Source organism: Podarcis bocagei (genome assembly GCF_964188305.1).
Source record: "Podarcis bocagei genome assembly, chromosome: 4".
Lineage (NCBI taxonomy): Eukaryota > Metazoa > Chordata > Lepidosauria > Squamata > Lacertidae > Podarcis > Podarcis bocagei.
This window is the reverse complement of record NC_138128.1, coordinates 73,973,380-73,990,538: the sequence shown is the minus strand read 5'-3', so window position 1 is coordinate 73,990,538 and position 17,159 is coordinate 73,973,380. Positions and strand designations below refer to the sequence as shown.

General features: G+C 42.2%; 1 protein-coding gene across 48 annotated transcripts in view; it reads left to right on the top strand.

Moving 5' to 3' along the window:
• COL13A1 (collagen type XIII alpha 1 chain) overlaps positions 1–17,159 on the top strand; it is a gene marked incomplete at its 5' end in the record, with an annotated part of 88,489 nt that overhangs the window by 43,582 nt on the left and 27,748 nt on the right. For 30 of the 48 annotated variants that reach the window (XM_081189644.1, XM_081189641.1, XM_081189653.1 and 27 more), the window contains 8 exons: positions 3,331–3,363; positions 5,222–5,248; positions 5,805–5,867; positions 10,480–10,533; positions 11,422–11,508; positions 13,549–13,617; positions 16,488–16,511; positions 16,854–16,907. In XM_081189644.1, the coding sequence (XP_081045770.1) occupies positions 3,331–3,363; positions 5,222–5,248; positions 5,805–5,867; positions 10,480–10,533; positions 11,422–11,508; positions 13,549–13,617; positions 16,488–16,511; positions 16,854–16,907 (411 nt within the window). The remainder of the gene's footprint in view (positions 1–3,330; positions 3,364–5,221; positions 5,249–5,804; positions 5,868–10,479; positions 10,534–11,421; positions 11,509–13,548; positions 13,618–16,487; positions 16,512–16,853; positions 16,908–17,159) is intronic. The other 18 variants (XM_081189674.1, XM_081189673.1, XM_081189672.1 and 15 more) reach the window with 4 other exon arrangements.

Below are 17,159 nucleotides of genomic sequence, written 5' to 3'. Positions count from 1 at the left end.
GTGGAAAGAAGTGAAGTGAAATGAGTGCCTTAAGATACCCACTGCAATGAGTGTGTGGTCCACTAAACCAATCTGTGCTTCATCTGCACTACGGAAACAGAGAGCATAAATTTGACTGATTTGCCATTGGATCAAGGTTCAAATGTTTATTACTTTCAGAGGAGTGGAGAAGAATTCCACTTGAGTATGTGCTTAGTTTTAAATTGCATTCATTTACATGTTAAAGGACTGACATGCCATCTCTTCAATCAAATCCACCCTCCCAATATATATTTATCCCCTTCATGTCTCTAGCCCATAGTTACTAAACATTACTCACATCTGATGCATTTCTGAATGTTTCTTTCACCTGTTATTACATAGAATCCCTGATTTCCATCTTCTGTCCTTGTGTTTTTTAGCTATGCCCCTGATTTCTGTTTCAGAAAGTTGAGAGGTATGATCCTTCTCCCTCTTCTTCCATCCCCATCTGCTTCACACCTTTCAATGTTTGAACCTGTTTGCCCTTCTTGGTTTATGATTTAAATCTGCTTCTCCAAGCAAGTCTCTTTGTTGTTCATCTATTGCACTAAACTCTCCAAACCCCCATTATTCTATGTCTAACATTAAATATTTCCATCCGTTCCCACTTCTTTCCCTAGGACCATTTGCTCTTGTAATCAAATACTCTCGTTGAAGAGCCTAACAGATACTAATATGTAGAATGTGCCCACCTCCTTTATTTAGCCAATAAGCACTCATCTCAAGGTTCATCTGCACTGCAATTTTTGTCTAGGAAATTCTTACCACTTGATATCCTTCCCAAAGGCTTCCAGTATCTTTCTTTCCCTGCCCAGGTGTTACATGTTATATATTGGCTGCTTTGATGAGCTTGCTCCCCATTAGCATCATTTCCAGTCATTAATAGGGTGCAGTCAAATACAGTGGTCTACAGTGGGCATTATTTTTGCCATAAAAATGCTACTGAACGTGGCCTCATCATGGTGACTGGTCCTTCTTCCTGCTGAAACACTTGTAAGTGTATTTCAAGTGGATCGAGCCATTACATTCTGCATATCCATGGCCATCTTGAGGCCATTGGGAAGGATATGTGGAGACACAAGGTAACAGCCTTTATAGGTGTACTTCCCAACTTTGGCTGTGTTCACATGTAATGCTAAACCACAGTTTATGATACAAAACTGAGTTGCAGTGAGCCTTTGGCTTGTTCCCTCCTTCTCTGGCAAAACCATGAAGAGGAGTTAATAAGTTTTTGTTTCCTTATTTGACTAACTGCAGCTTGTTATGATGTTCAAACCTGGGCAGACTTCAGATACTCTTAAATATGGTTTGCTAAAACAAGTCAGCTTCAGACTGTGACTTATAAATCTGGCTTGTTTGAGTAGATTGTAGCTATGATTAACCACAGTTTAGGGTTGCACAGAATGAACAGCTGTGGTTAATATAAAATGGAAGCAGAAGATTCTAGCCTTCCTGCAGCTATGTCAAAAGAGGAGAGGAGAAGAGAAGTGAATGCAAAAGTCCTAGGCTCATTGTGGCTTGTCCTCATAATGTTAAGACATAGTTTAGCATTACATGCTGATGGAGCCATTATAGACAGAGCTGGGGTCCCTTATCATAGGGAGGCCATTTTCTGTAGTATCCCTTTCATCAGCCTCAATATATGCTTCAGGCTTCACAAAGAATCACCCAAGTTTGATTCAGATGAACAGCCAAAATAGCTAAGTCATCAAAGGACAGTATTTTTTTACGTGGACTGTTCTTTTAAATGCACTGACATAATGCAGATACTGTAGCTGACAATCTCCTGGATAATGTGTGAAGTCATATGAAAAAATAACCAGTTGTTTCTTGTGTGGTGCCTTTACCACCTCAACAGTTTGCCTGAATCCAACTGCAAAGCAAAGGTTAAGTAACTGGTAAAGATATGAGGACAAAACCAATCACTCATTTGTCACATGTTATACAAAAAATCCTGCGTATGTGAGGAATTATTCATTTTCCTGCCATTTAAAGTACAAAGATCTCCTGACAGATCCCGTGGCTGTATAGCATTCTTGCTACATTTCATTTCATTCCCCCACCTTAATGTCCCATTACTAATATTCACATTTTCCCTCAGTCATAAAATAATACTAGATATGCACAATTGCATACATGAGACCATAAACTGTTCAAGAAAGTTGATGATGAAAACCTTAAGATTATGAAACAGCCAAGGTTTGGTTTCTGCTAAAAGTAATAGCACAGCTTCTCTCTTTAAAAACAATAGCAAGATGCATTGATAATGCTAGTGTAGAGGAACTGTGAAACACTCCTGTCTAGACCCAAGAGTCTTAAAACCTCCGCCCTCAGGAAATTCTTTCCACATTGATTTGTCTGCGGAAGGACACCATTTCATGTGTTGAGGAACCCCTTTGTGGTACCGAACAATTTATAGTGATTTCTAGGGTGCCCTCTCAGCACACACAGTGCCCCAGCCAAGCACATGTGGACCAGTGATGTGCTCCACAATGCACCTAGCACTCCCTGCAACCAAACATTGCAGGAGATGGTAATGGAAGGCAAACTGTGCTTGAGAGAAGTTTGTCTGCCAATACTGAATTCCTCATTGAGGAATCCCTTAGGGCCAAGCCAGAGGTGACAGCAGCAGACCTTTCTCTTCCTCTTCCTCTCTCCCCCTCCCCTCCCCGCCCCACCTTTCTCTTTCTCTCTTTGAACTAAAAGAGGAACACAGGTGTGGATTTAGGTTTAGAAAATTTGCTCCTAACTGCAGCTTATCTCCCAGCAGTGTGCCCCTTTAGGTCAGAGGTGGGGAATTTGCAGTCCTACGGGAGTTATGAGATTCTGCTAGTCCCAGCCAGCAGGGGCAATAGTCAGGGCTAAAGGGAGTTGTAGTCCAAAAACAGCTGGAGATCCAAGTTTGGGGAACATTGAGCTGGATGGACCAGTGATCTGTCTCAGTATCAGGGAGCTTCCTGTGGTCTTGTGTGTTGATGCTTTTGTTATCTGTGCTCTGGCATCAGAAAAGTCTTTGCGGGGAGAGGCTAGAGGGAAGTAAGCAGCGGGTTTGGTTAGGGATTCATTCACACACACACACCCTTTTTCTATGAAAAATCAGATGCACCCAACACGCCCTGTGCTGCTGTCACATCTAGTTTGGCCCTAGTAATCTTCCAAGGCTGTTGGCTTCTATTTTACATTACCTTAGGTATGCTTTGCCCCCTCCCCAAGAAAAAAAAGAGAAACTTTCTGAAACTTTCTCTCTTGAGCAAACACCTTTTTTCACCATCTATCAAAGTATCCCTGTCTTTCCTTTTTCTCTGTCAGGGGGATCCTGGAATTGCGGTGGCAGGCATGAAGGTTAGTTTTCAAGTGCTAACCTCTGGGGGAGGGCCTGTAGAGCACTCTTAGGAGATGAAAACAGAGGTGTGCTCTCAACTTAGCATCAAATAGTGGGGAGCAGAGAACTGAAAAGCAAAGCACAGCCCTGAGATTAGAGCTGCTGTTTTAATAAAAAGCATTTTTAAAAAAGAATTATCCTTAATACTACTTACTTTTTTGCCAGTTCAACTGCTAAATTTTGGGGTTTTATTGCACTCCGAAACATCACATCTAGTGTTTTTGTAATGTAGTAGAGATTATAATCCACTGGAGAGATCCTATGAGTACAAAGTTCCTTCATAGTAAAAAAAAACAAAGTGACACTTAAGATAATGTCTGGTAGTTCATAAGGAAGTTCATAATGTGCATCCATCAGATTAATTAAATAGCCACAATGGCAGATTCTCATATCATGCACTGTTGTTGTTGTTTTTTTAAAAAAGACGTAAAGCTGCTTTGATGTGCCAGCAAACCAGTGCTTAGAGTGGTGTACAAAAATATAGTACCACAACCCACATGAGATGCTGGTGTTACAGAGACATTATAACACTGTTGCAAACAGAAACACAGACCAGAGTGATTTCTTTTAAATGATCATAATATAACTTTTCTCGCAGACTTGTATGGAATCTAAACACATATAAAAAAACTCTGTGAAATGCTTTTTTTAAAAAAAAATGTTTGAAAAGAATATTGAATTTGCCATAGCTCACCATTGCCATCTAATGCCACATTTGTATAATGCACTTTACAACACACATTTTATTTGCAGCTGTATAGCTGAGTCCGAGGCACCTGCCTTATCAGAGTAATTTTATAGCGCTACCAAAATTCCTTTTAAAAGGTAGGATATGTGCAGAGGGTGGAATGTTATATTTGTACTCTGCACTGAAGTAAATGGGACTTCCTCCTCCCTGGGAATTCTGTTGGCGAGGGCTGGGCCACCCAGAGCTCATCCACACTTCCATTTGTCCCATGATTTCTAGACACAGGTCTGAGAAGTTTTTTTTCTTGTCCTGCTGCTTTCTCCAAGAAAATCTGCAGGTTTTTGTTGGATCAGAACAAATGGTATTTGGGTTTTCTGCAGATTGATGTTGGTTCCAATTCAGCAGTAAACCACAGGTTTTCTCAGGGAAAGTGGTGGGACAGAAGAAAAACCTCTTGGACCAAGAAATCATGGGATGAAGGGAAGTGTGGTTGAGCCCCCAGTGTCATTACCAGAGTTTCTCCAAGAGCAACACGTTATTGTGCTCCATTCACTTCTATGGGAGAATGTAAAGAAGGGCACTATGGCTCTGGTGGCCCAAATCAACATTGCTCCTATCTGCATAGTCATGGTTCTCTTTTTCCAAGTTGCCTCCTTAGGACAATATTTGCAGGGCCAAATCTGCAAGCGAGGGAAGACTTCAAATCCTTTCCCATCTACTGATTCTCCCCAGAAAATAGCCCTGACTGACATTTGCATTAGAAGGAAAACATCAGAACTCAATGTTTTCTACATTAGTTCCACCCTCAAACTTGAATATTAACAACTCTTGCCCATCTGTATTTCTGCAGATTCCATTTTTGAGTCTTGAAATAAAATACTTTTGGTCCGTTTAAAGCTGGATAGAAAGTTGCATGAGTGAATTTCACATCAGTACACAGCTGTGTGAGACCTAGTGAAACCCATTAGACAGACGTAAATGCAAATTGAAATAAAGTTAAAGTGGGGCTTTGGCATGAGGTCTTCTTCAAAGAATGGTCACCTACTCTGCCTGTTAGTGTTGGAAGTAAAAGAATCACCCCTCTCCTCTCTTCTTCTCTCAGTTTGTTTTTCCATCTTTTCCTAATGCAGGGTGAGCCAGGGATTCCAGGAGCAAAGGTATTGCACTTAAAGAAACGTCTGTTCTTAGTCTGCTTTGTCCATGTTTTATTTTAAGTCTCTTTAGGAGATCTGGTGTTATAATCAGGATGTGAGTATGTGAATACTTTGGTCAGTAGAGATGTTCCCTATTTTCCTCTCCCCTCCCCAGCAGGAGACAAGTGAAATTTTACCATGGTCTGTAGAAGTTTCTATCTATCTATCTATCTATCTATCTATCTATCTATCTATCTATCTATATCTATGGAGCTACTATATCTTAGCTCTAGATCTCCTCCCCAAGCTTCAATAGAAGGGCACCAATAATGACCTACTTTACAGGGTTGTTGTGTAGATTACTGAGATTAGGTGTATGAAGTGTTTTCACCACTTTAAAACTCTATCTAAATCCTACTGATGTTGTTGTTGCTATCAGCAACAGAAGTAGAAGTTTTAGCAAGTTTGCTATTTCTTTTAGGTGCTTCAGGGTTTGGCTATGTTGTGCTTGGAGACTACCAGTCAAGCGTAACAGACATAATTCTCTGCCTCCCTTTTCTTACCCATCCTCCAAATAAAGGGAGACCGTGGAGTTGCAGGGAAGATGGGCCCCCCAGGTTTGCCAGGGAAAAGGGGGCAGAGGGTAGGACATTGTCAAATGCTTGAGCTTGGTTTGCTTATTTGTCTTGTCCTTCCCCCAAACCTTGACCAGGTTGCTTTGAGCTGCATTTTCATGCTTGCCAAAGAATGCTTTTATCCTATTTCTTACAAGTGTGGAGTGTGCTGTGTATGCCCAAAACTAAACCCAGAATTTGAAGCACCCCTGTTCATAATACTCAAACATTAGCAGTCTTCTGAAAGAGATATGTTTATATATTGTGTCTTCTTTCACCCTTGGAATAACAAACAGGATAAGTATTGTGATGGGAGGACAGAACGATTTGGATGTATGCTGGGATGCCGGTTTATAAGAGGATGCAATTGCTGCTGACTTTGAAGATAGCAAAATCCATGCAACTGATTAGTATAAGCTCTGGCTGCAGCTTATTAACTCTTCACATTTCCCAACTTAATTTGAAAATGAAGCACTCCATTTAATGCCTTGTGTGCACTTTGAAATATAAGTGAGCTCAACTTCTTCACTGCAGATCCAGATAGTGCATGAAAATGGCCCTCTGAGTAAACAATTTCCATCTGTACTCAAAAGTGTTACTGCGATGTCCATTTGGACCACTGCATATGCATACCATGCAGACACAGAAAGCAGTTATATCTAGAACAGAAGTTGGCATCCTGAGAATCTCAGCTGTTGTGATTTAACTTTGAAGGCTGTCTTGGTTGTAGAAAACAGTTGGAAAGGAAAGTCAGACAGAGCTTTCAGTGGTCAGATAATCAGGTTTGCTCCACGCAGCTCTCAGTACTTCATTCTGCCCTACCACTTGGCTCATTCTTCCTCAATCTCTGTGCCCCCCCTTCTGTTTCCCTTCCTTCCAAAGGCCTATTCCCATAAAAAGAACTGCCCTTGTTAACTCTCAGACCTGCTTTATACATCATGCTTGCACATGCAATATTAGTGATGCCCTTCCCATTAAGCAATGTGTCGCTCATATGGTTCATACCCATGTGATCCAGCCGTCAAGCAGAAATTTACAAAAATGGGCTCTCACTGGGGTACATGGAATGGATTCAGAATAAATGGTCTCAAGATAGCCTTCCGTACAGCTGGTGCTATTATAAATCAGTGTGATCAATATGATTTAAATCATGTTTCCTATTTTGAAATCCAGACATTTCTTGAGCAAAAATGCATTCTGGCCAGCTCAGATAATTAGAACAGACTGGGTTGCATTTCCCTAAGGATGGGGTTACGGTCTCTGGAGTTCACAGTCTGGTGCTGCTGATTGATGAAGCACTGTCACTGGAACTGGTAGATCGGCTGCAACCCCTGCTAGATTGTCCAGCCACAATTATTGGTGCTCTGGTAACATTTAGTGTGGACTCATGAAATGCACTCTGTATTATATATCCTTTGAAGACCCTGGAAACTTCCATTAGTACAAAACACAGCAGCTACAGTGTATTAGCTATAGAGACTGCATCTCACCAGTTCTTAAATAACTATAATAGTTGCTGGTTCCTTTCTAGGCACATTTGAAAGTGCTGGCTATTGCCTGGGTAACTTGGGGTCTGTTACTTAAAGGACTACTCTCTCCCACTTGATTCTACCCAAAATGCAAGGTCTTCCCTCAAGGCCTTTGTTTGGATCCCACAACCATCTGACCTTGTATTTACAATGTCTTTATTGGACTAGCTACCCCACCACTCATATTTTTTTAAAAAAATAATATTTATTAAAAGTTTAAGAATTGAAAAAGAAAAAGAAAAAAGTAAAAAAGAAAGAGAAAAAATAAACAGTACAGATCAATATATTACAATACATATAAAAAAGCAAAAGACACAATACATCAAAACAAAAACAAAAGCAAAAACAGTTAAAAACACATCCATTATTTCCATATCTTTATCTTTCATTAACCTGTCTCATCGACCTCCTCACACCTCCCTTTTTGTGTTCTAGTTATTAATTATTTCAGCAAATCCTTCCCATCTTTCACTGTTTTCTATCATTTAATTATCTTAATTTATTTTAACCTTATCTTACCATTAACTCAGTCCCAACTTAGTCATTTTTTGTCCCGAATTGTCAATTTTAATAATCATCACATCCATCTTCTCATGAAGCTGTTCCAATAAAGCACTTGTCTTGCAAAATGCAATCACTAAGGCTTCTTCTGTCAACATTCTTGTCCAAGGTCAGACTCTGATTCTCACGCTCTTTAATCTCTGCAGCTGGAAAATTCCCCAGCTCCACTCCTGCGACAGTTTCAAAAGCTCCCTCTAGGGGAAACAATTTCTATTTGTATCCATCCTTTTAAACGCAGATCCAGTGACAGAGTTAGTTTCGATTTTCAGTTACTTTTTTTGCTCCTTTTTAAGTGCAAAAGGAAACAGTGGAAACAATATATTTCTCTTATTTAACTATCTGTCAACATACGTTTTATTCACATTCAATGAACTTTCCCAAAACGTCAATCTTACTGGCAGCCCGTTCCCAGGTTCGAAACGGTGGTGATTTATCTTTCTTCACTCTCTCTCCTGCAGGCTTAAACGATCTAGAATTTCCCCCCTCTTCTCCTGCTTCCAAGGGGGGTTTAGTAATTTTAACCGATGGAGATTTAATCCTTTACAAAAGACTTTCCAGGCTTTAACTTGCAATGTCTTTGCTTCAATCTATTTACAAAAGAGGAAGGCGGACTTCCTGTTTGAAGCCTTCCCGTTTCGATGCCAAATTAAGAAGTTTAGAGATCCAATTTTCCGTTCTACTCACGGGTAGTTGTTTAGAGTCCAATTGTCCACAGGAAAAAGTCAGCGCTCTCCGGCAACAGCAATGCGGCTTCACTCCGTGACAGAAGCAGTTGATTCAAAGCACCGCGCCGCTCACCCCACGTTGCTCCGGATCCCCGAAACCGGGTTTCCCCGTGAGTAGGGGAGGTGCAAAAGGTGCCAGCCGAATCCCACATCCACAGGCTTCTCCCGCCTGTGGTTTTTGGTGGGTCTCCGCCTCGCCTTGGCCTCGCCGACATTGCCGGAGGCGCTAACCCGGAAGTCTCCCCACCACTCATTATAAAATGTTTTTGGCAGCAATTTCCTTTCCTTATTTTCCCATGCATTTTGGTGTGTTGAATAGCTGATTTAAATTGCAGTTGGATGTCTGGTTTGGTTTTTTGGGGATGGATGCTGCTGTTTCTGTGTTTTACGTTGTTTTTGATGGTGAATTTTTGTGTTGTTTTTGTTTGTTCTTTTAACTGCACACTGCCTTTGGGGCGTAAGCCAAAGGTGGCTCATAAAAAGATCAAAATGAATTTGTTTGAAACTGAATGCTGCTTTTATGTAATGCAAAGGCACAGCTCAAAATGTTTGGCCATTCAGCCCACAGACCCTTTTGTACTATGGAGTGATCTCTCCTTATAGCTGAAGCATCAGCAGTGTAGTTAGCCACTAGGACACCTGGGGCGGCGTGCATGCCCTGCACCCAGGGGCAAGGGAAGCCACCCACTGGGTGGGGTTTAGCCGGGGCAGCAACCGCCTCTCCCTCATCTGTAGGGCAGCTGAGGGGGAGGCAGCAGGTGGCTGCAAGCTCCACACTGCTGTTTCGACACTGCGGAGCCTGCAGATGCATGGGCCACCGTGTCACTCCCAGGAGAAATGCATGGTTTGGGCACCCCCGCGGTGTGGCACCCAGTGGCGCCCCCACCTCCCCCCCCATCTATGCCTCTGTGAAGCATGCACACCCAGAAACTTGGCACAGAAACTTGGCAAAATCACTGAGGGCTCATCCACACTTCCGCTTGTCCCATGCCTAGAAAGTATGGTTCAAGTGGTTTCCCCGCTCCTTTTCCAGGGAAAATTTGCTCTTTAGCTCTAAGTTGAGCAAACGTCAATCTGGAAATTGCTCGTTGAATTGCTCATTAGCTCAAAGTGGGATAAGAGGAAGTGTGCTAAGCTTGGGTTGCAACAGGTGGCCAGAACTTTCCTGAAACGAGGGATGATAATGGTGTTTCTGTGTTAGATAACTGAAATGGGAACATCCATATTGTTTGTTTTATCAAGCTTAGGTACTTGGGCATAGCGCAAGGGTATAAAGCCATCCATACGGGCACTGTAGAGGGATGATCTTGGACATATACAGGATTGCATCACCTTGATTCTGGTACCTGTGACGCACCTGCCAGTTCCTGGCCACCAATATCAAACCTTCAGATAAATGATTGTCCTGTGAAGATGGTTTCTTCACAAGATGTTTGTGAAATGCAGCCTTTCAAAACTGGAAAGTTCATTAGATGGTGATTAGTTTTGAGAGATTGTTTCATTTTAAACCATGTTCTTTGAAAGAGAGAAACTTCTTGTAGCCGGAACTTTTTTTAAAAAAGAAAACCAACCCATGTGTGTGTGTGTGTGTGTGTGTGTGTGTGTGTGTGTAAAAGAAAATGGACACATGGCCATGCTGTGATATAGAATCAAAAGGCAAACGATGGATCTTCAGAAGGAAAACTAGCAAAGGAACAGGAATAAAGCTGTAGACATACTTGCCATGTTGTGTCCAAAGATAGATTTACCGCCATTCAGCTGATCCTAGTGCAGATTAAACCAATAACTGCAGCAGGTATCCAACCATGTGTATATTTTACCAACAGGGCGAGAAAGGAAAACCTGGTGATCCGGGACCTCCTGGAACCGTAGGACAAAAGGTTTGTTTTGTTACCTGGGAAGGGGATGTGGTAACAGGTATATTTTCTTTATTTGCTTGCACAGAAACATTCAGGGAACAGGGCACCTCCAAGTATGCATCTTTATGCTTTGATAAAAATAGCAAATAATCTGACTGGAAAAAATATTTCACTGGACAGATCTTTGTACATTTGTTTTTTAAAAACGTTTATAGGCCACACTTTCATATGAAATATCCACAAGGCGGTATACAGACTGAAAACACACTATTATAGTAAAAACGTCAACACATCAGCGATAGCTGGTTGGCAAAGGATTTCAGAACTGAAAGACCTGTTTGAATAATTCAGTGGTTGTTTTTTCCAGAAGATGCCTAAAAGCAAACTTCTACAGTGGTACCTCGGTTTAAGAACAGCCCTGTTTACAAACTATTCGGTTTACGAACTCTGCAAAACCGGAAGTAGTGTCCCGGTTTGCAAACTTTACCTCGGTCTAAGAACGGAAGCCGAACGGTGGAAGGGCACTGGCGGCAGGAGGCCTCATTAGGGAAAGTGCACCTCGGTTTAAGAATGGTTTCGGTTTAAGAATGGACTTCCAGAATGGATTAAGTTCGTAAACCGAGGTACCACTGTATTGGCATGGAGTTCCAAGGGGGCCAACCACATTAAGGGGTTGGAAAAGCGGGCCAAATCTCAGAGGCAGGTTTCTCCTCCTGTGTGGACAGTGCTGGTTTTGCTAACTGGTTTCACAATTAGTATATGTAATGTCAGCACTCAACTGACTAAGGGGTATTAGCAGCAATACCTTCTCATTTATCACTTCCTCCCCTTCACTCATTCAGAAAAAGCCTGTTATAGAAATACAGGCATTACAATCATTTGACCACTGTTGTTTATTTGTATATCTAGGGAGATAAGGGAGATTCTGACAATGCACTTGGAGGAGGTAAAGGGGAACCTGGACCCCCTGGTTTACCTGGACCTCCAGGACCAAAGGTGAGTAAATTCTCCTTGCTCTTTTATATACATACTGTGGGCTGCATCTGTGCTTGGGTTGCTCACCAGCCCCACCTACTTCCCAATCCCTGGAGACTTTGCCAACCCTCTTATATTCCCCACCACACAAGAAAAAGCCCCTGACTCCTTACAGTTCAACAAAGCCCCTTTTCCTTACAGCTCACTACCCACCCCTCCCTACACTGCAGGAGCGGCCCTTGAATAGGGTAAGGTGGAGGGGAGGGGCAGGTGGCAGCAAAACAGGACTAGGGAGCAATTGCTGGGGAGCTGCACCAGTCTGTACTGAATGTTCATCTGTGGCTCACCTGCCCACCTGGGCCACTTCTTCCCTCCACCTTGCCCTCTTCCACTAAGGGGTGGTTTGTGTGTTTTGGGCAAGCTGTCAACCCACTGTAGTTTGCAGCGCCACCTGTCCTTGGCCAGATGAACCACAGCTTGATAACATCTTTATGCAAATATAGTAGAGGAAGATAATGCTTTCTTGTTGTTGTTTAGTCGTGTCCGACTCTTCGTGACCCCATGGACCAGAGCACGCCAGGCACTTCTGTCTTCCACTGTCTCCCGCAGTTTGGTCAGGCTCATGTTTGTAGCTTCAAGAACACTGTCCAACCATCTCGTCCTGTCGTCCCCTTCTCCTTGTGCCCTCAATCTTTCCCAGCATCAGGGTCTTTTCCAGGGAGTCCTCTCTTCTCATGAGGTGGCCAAAGTATTGGAGCCTCAGCTTCATGATCTGTCCTTCCAGTGAGCACTCAGGGCTAATTTTCTTAAGAATGGATGCGTTTGATCTTCTTGCAGTCCATGGGACTCTCAAGGGTCTCCTCCAGCACCATAATTCAAAAGCATCAATTCTTCGGCGATCAGCCTTCTTGATGGTCCAGCTCTCACTTCCATACATCACTACTGGGAAAACCATGGCTTTAACTATATGGACCTTTGTTGGCAAGGTGATGTCTCTGCTTTTTAAGATGCTGTCTAGGTTTGCCATCGCCTTTCTCCCAAGAAGCAGGCGTCTTTTAATTTCATGACTGCTGTCACCATCTGCAGTGATCATGGAGCCTAAGAAAATAAAATCTCTCACTGCCTCCATTTCTTCCCCTCCTATTTGCCAGGAGGTGATGGGCCCAGTGGCCATGAGCTTCGTTTTTTTGATGTTGAGTTTCAGACCATATTTTGCACTCTTCTCTTTCACCTCATTAAAAGGTTCTTTAATTCCTCCTCACTTTCTGCCATCAAGGTTGTGTCATCTGCATATCTGAGGTTGTTGATATTTCTTCCGGCAATCTTAATTCCAGTTTGGGATTCATCCAGCCCAGCCTTTCGCATGATGAATTCTGCATATAAGTTAAATAACCAGGGAGACAATATACAGCCTTGCCGTACTCCTTTCCCAATTTTGAACCAATCAGTTGTCCCATATCCAGTTCTAACTGTAGCTTCTTGTCCCACATACAGATTTCTCAGGAGCCAGATGAGGTGATCAGGCACTCCCATTTCTTTAAGAACTTGCCATAGTTTGCTGTGGTCGACACAGTCAAAGGCTTTTGCATAGTCAATGAAGCAGAAGTAGATGTCTTTCTGGAACTCTCTAGCTTTCTCCACAATCCAGCGCATGTTTGCAATTTGGTCTCTGGTTCCTCTGCCCCTTCGAAATCCAGCTTGCACTTCTGGGAGTTCTCAGTCCACATACTGCTTGAGCCTTCCTTGTAGAATTTTAAGCATAACCTTGCTAGCGTGTGAAATGAGTACAATTGTGCGGTGGTTGGAGCATTCTTTGGCACTGCCCTTCTTTGGGATTGGGATGTATGCTTAAGATATGCTTACTGAAGATTATTCCAGAGTGGGTTAGAATCTGACTATATGTGCACATAACTGCACTACCAGTTTTTCTGTGAAGCACGTCCTCTTCTTTGGGGCTTTCTATTCAAGATACTTGAATACTTAGAGATACTTTCAAGCACTGAAGTATCTCTAATCTAGATGGAAACTCTGGTTTCTAACCACCTATGTACTATTTTTCAGGGTCCCAAGGGTGAACCAGGAAAGAATGAAATGGTAGATTACAATGGCAATATCAATGAAGCTTTACAGGTAATAAACTAAGCTGACACATAGCAACTTCAATCCTATAAAAAGCTCAACAACTGTGGTCAGCCCTCATGCATGTTTACTTCATCAAATCTGGCCCTCTTTGAAAAAAGTTTGGGCACCCTGTCATACAGTTAATTGCTACCACTGTAGAAGTTATAGTATGGAGACTTGGGTGTTATATTTATGTATAAAAATTATTGTAATCACAGCCAGTGATTGAGCAGCACTGGATCATGATGTGGAGATCATTCATGTTTAGGACTACTCAGATTTTAGAATGTGCAGGGGATTCTGGTGAAGTCACCTATTGAAGATGGTAGGATTAGTTTGCAATCTCCTTGTTCCACTGCATGCAAAACAGCATCTTTTACCTAAAGTAGATCAGCAAAAGTGTGGCATTCCTCTGGAATATGCATAAAGAATCCCAACTACTGCATGAACAGAAGTTCTACTTTGGGGAGTGTTAGCAAACTCCAACTCACTGGACAAAGCTGAAGGGCCTATTATGGCAATCAAAAACATTATGCCTTGAAAAAAGATAATACAGCCACCATGAACCAATAATAAGATTTTTGAGTGACGTTTAGACTTTATTGTGAAGCGGGCTTCAGTATAAAACCATCCAGATGTCCACTAAGAGCCAAACTACATGTGGCACTAAACACCATACTGTATTAATAAAGGTAAAGGGACCCTTGACCATTAGGTCCAATCATGACCGATTCTGGGGTTGCAGCACTCATCTCGCTTTATTGGCCGAGGGAGCCGGCATACAGCTTCCGGGTCATGTGGCCAGCATGACTAAGCCACTTCTGGTGAACCAGAGCAGCGCACAGAAATGCTGTTTACCTTCCTGCCAGAGCGGTACCTATTTATCTACTTGCACTTTGACGTGCTTTCGAACTGCTAGGTGGGCAGGAGCTGGGACTGAGCAACAGGAGTTCACCCCGTCATGGGCATTCTAACTGCCAACCTTCTGGTCAGCCAATCCTAGGCTCTGTGGTTTAACCCACAGCGCCACCCGCGTCCCTTACTGTATTAGTAGGTCTAGCTTATTTTGGATTTTCTTTTGATGTTCGAAGCTGATATCCATTCCTTACACTGTTAGTAAATTTCAAGCCAAACTATACATGATGCTAAACAGGTCACTACGAGTTATGTGAATTTTTTTAAATAGCAGGCATGAGAGGCCCTGAACAAAATCAGAACTGTGGCTCATAGAGAGAGTTTTTTAAAACTCTTTATTCCCCTGCCATGATTCCAGTCAAAATCACCCCCACAGTTACTGTTAACCCCAGGAGCAAAACTTCCATTGCTACGTGGAGATAATTCTCTTTGAAACCATGATGGGATAGAAAGGGTTATTCTCTTGGGCCTGTGGAGCTAATGTCAGTGATAGGGAACCAACACTTGCTTATTTAGTTTTTAAAAGATTGGTTTAATTTGTAGTGATGCATTTAGCATCACTTTTTTTTTTTTGGTCCTAAGCTTACTGACATCACAAGGAATGTTTAAGAAGCTATTGGTCCTTTTCTAAAAATATGCTAGACCTACAGCTCTGAATGCAAGATATGGAGATGACCAACGACTGTCTGAATCTCCAAGACCACAGAATATCTGAGTCGAAGGAGGGACAAGACATTGTCTGTTTCTCACATCTAATACCTGAGGAGGTCTGCTTAGCTCCAGCAAGATCATTTGCCTTCAGACTGTACACTGCGGTGCTATTCAGCATGTCTCTCAGTATTCTAACTTCTGCACTCCATGATCTCTTTTATACCCTACCAATAGGCTGTCAGCTAGGACAAAGAGAACATTAATTCAAAATGCAATATTATATAATATGCCTGAATAGCTCCTGCCAGCAGATCACTTTTTGCAAGAGTTGTACAGACATAGCAGTAGTAATAAGATAGTTCCCCACCTGCCAGATTAATACTGCAGATGTTTCAGATTTGTTACCTAGCTACAACAGATGTTTATAGACCCATTAGGCAGTAGGAATCAGTAAAGAACTTCTTGCAATACTTATATTTTGAATAAGAGCTTAACTCTCTGAAATGGGTTTTTCCCCCTAATGAAGATTTCTTGTCTGCTTAATAAATTCCATTTTGCACTTCATATTAACCTATTCTTTTCTGGTCTTCACCATGGGAGTTCAAGCTATTTCTGTGCAGCAGAAATAGGCAAGTAAACTGATGGGTTCAATGCAGCCTGATGATTGATGATGGGTGGGAGCAGTGTACACTAATCAGTAGTATGGCTGTCTAAAGCATTGAACTATAAAATGACCATTTGAAGGGCTGTAGGAACCAGGTCTATGGTATATGTACAGGGACAGCTGTATGGAAATTGCTTGTTTGGGGAGAAATGGTTTTGAATTTCAAGGTACTGAAGTAGTGCTTGTTTCAGATTAGGAATGCCAACTCGGATGCTTTCTTCTATGCATCTGTAATGGCTGATCAACTTGGACATTCGTAAACATATAGGGTGGTATAGCCAGTTGTGGTGCCCTACTTGTGCACTGAGTTCCACTTCTGTAAACAGAATTCCCTGTTCCCATTGATGCCCCTCTTCATCTGATTCAGAGGGCTGGGAGACCCTCTGCAAGGAGGGGAAGGGAAGAGGAAGTCCCTTCACATTTGCTGAGTTGAGTCTCGCCCATATTATGAAGATGCTGTAAAGCTGCTGTTCTTCCTAAAGAAAAATTACAGTGTAAAAACTATTTTGAAAATCCAGAATGGAAATAAAACCTACATTACATTCATGCAACGTGTGGTTAATTGTTTAAGCATTAGTTTGGAGGTGAAAGGAAGAGAGTTGCTTCTTCAAGAAGAAGCTTTAATATATATTTTTTTTGTTTTTTCCAGGAGATACGAACCTTGGCTCTTATGGTGAGTCACCTTTCCTCCTATATGCACTGGGGTTTATAAGCAAAGTTCTGTTACATAAAAGGGGTAGAATCAGCAACCGTTGGAAGACGCCTAGGAGGTCATCTGGTCCAACTAGTGCGCAGGATCAGCAAAGCAAGATGCTGCTGCAGCATCCCTGACAGATGGCTGTCCATCAGCCTCTGCTTAAGTACCACAAGCAAAGGAAGAGCCCACCACTGCCCATGGCAGCCTGGTTCACTGTCAAAGAGCTCTTAGCATTAAGAAGGATCTACTTTTGCAATGTTTTCATTTTTAAAGGAAGAAAGCAAGTTATTTTGTAAACATGAGTTTTTCTTTCATCAGGGACCTCCTGGACTACCTGGTGTCGCAGGTCCTCCAGGACTACCTGGACAGAAGGTAAGAGTCACAATCTGAGATTCCTTAAAAATGACTAGGGCATGATCTAGAAAAAACTAAACAAAAACACTTTAAGGCCCAGAAGGTTTCAATGCAATAGATGCCTACACATGTTTCTCTCTCTCATTTAAATTCAAAAATGCTGAACTTGTGATTATGCTCCAAGCTTACTAATAATTAGGACCTTGCAATGCAATCCTATATTTGTTGTTGTTTAGTCCTTTAGTTGTGTCCGACTCTTCATGACTCGGA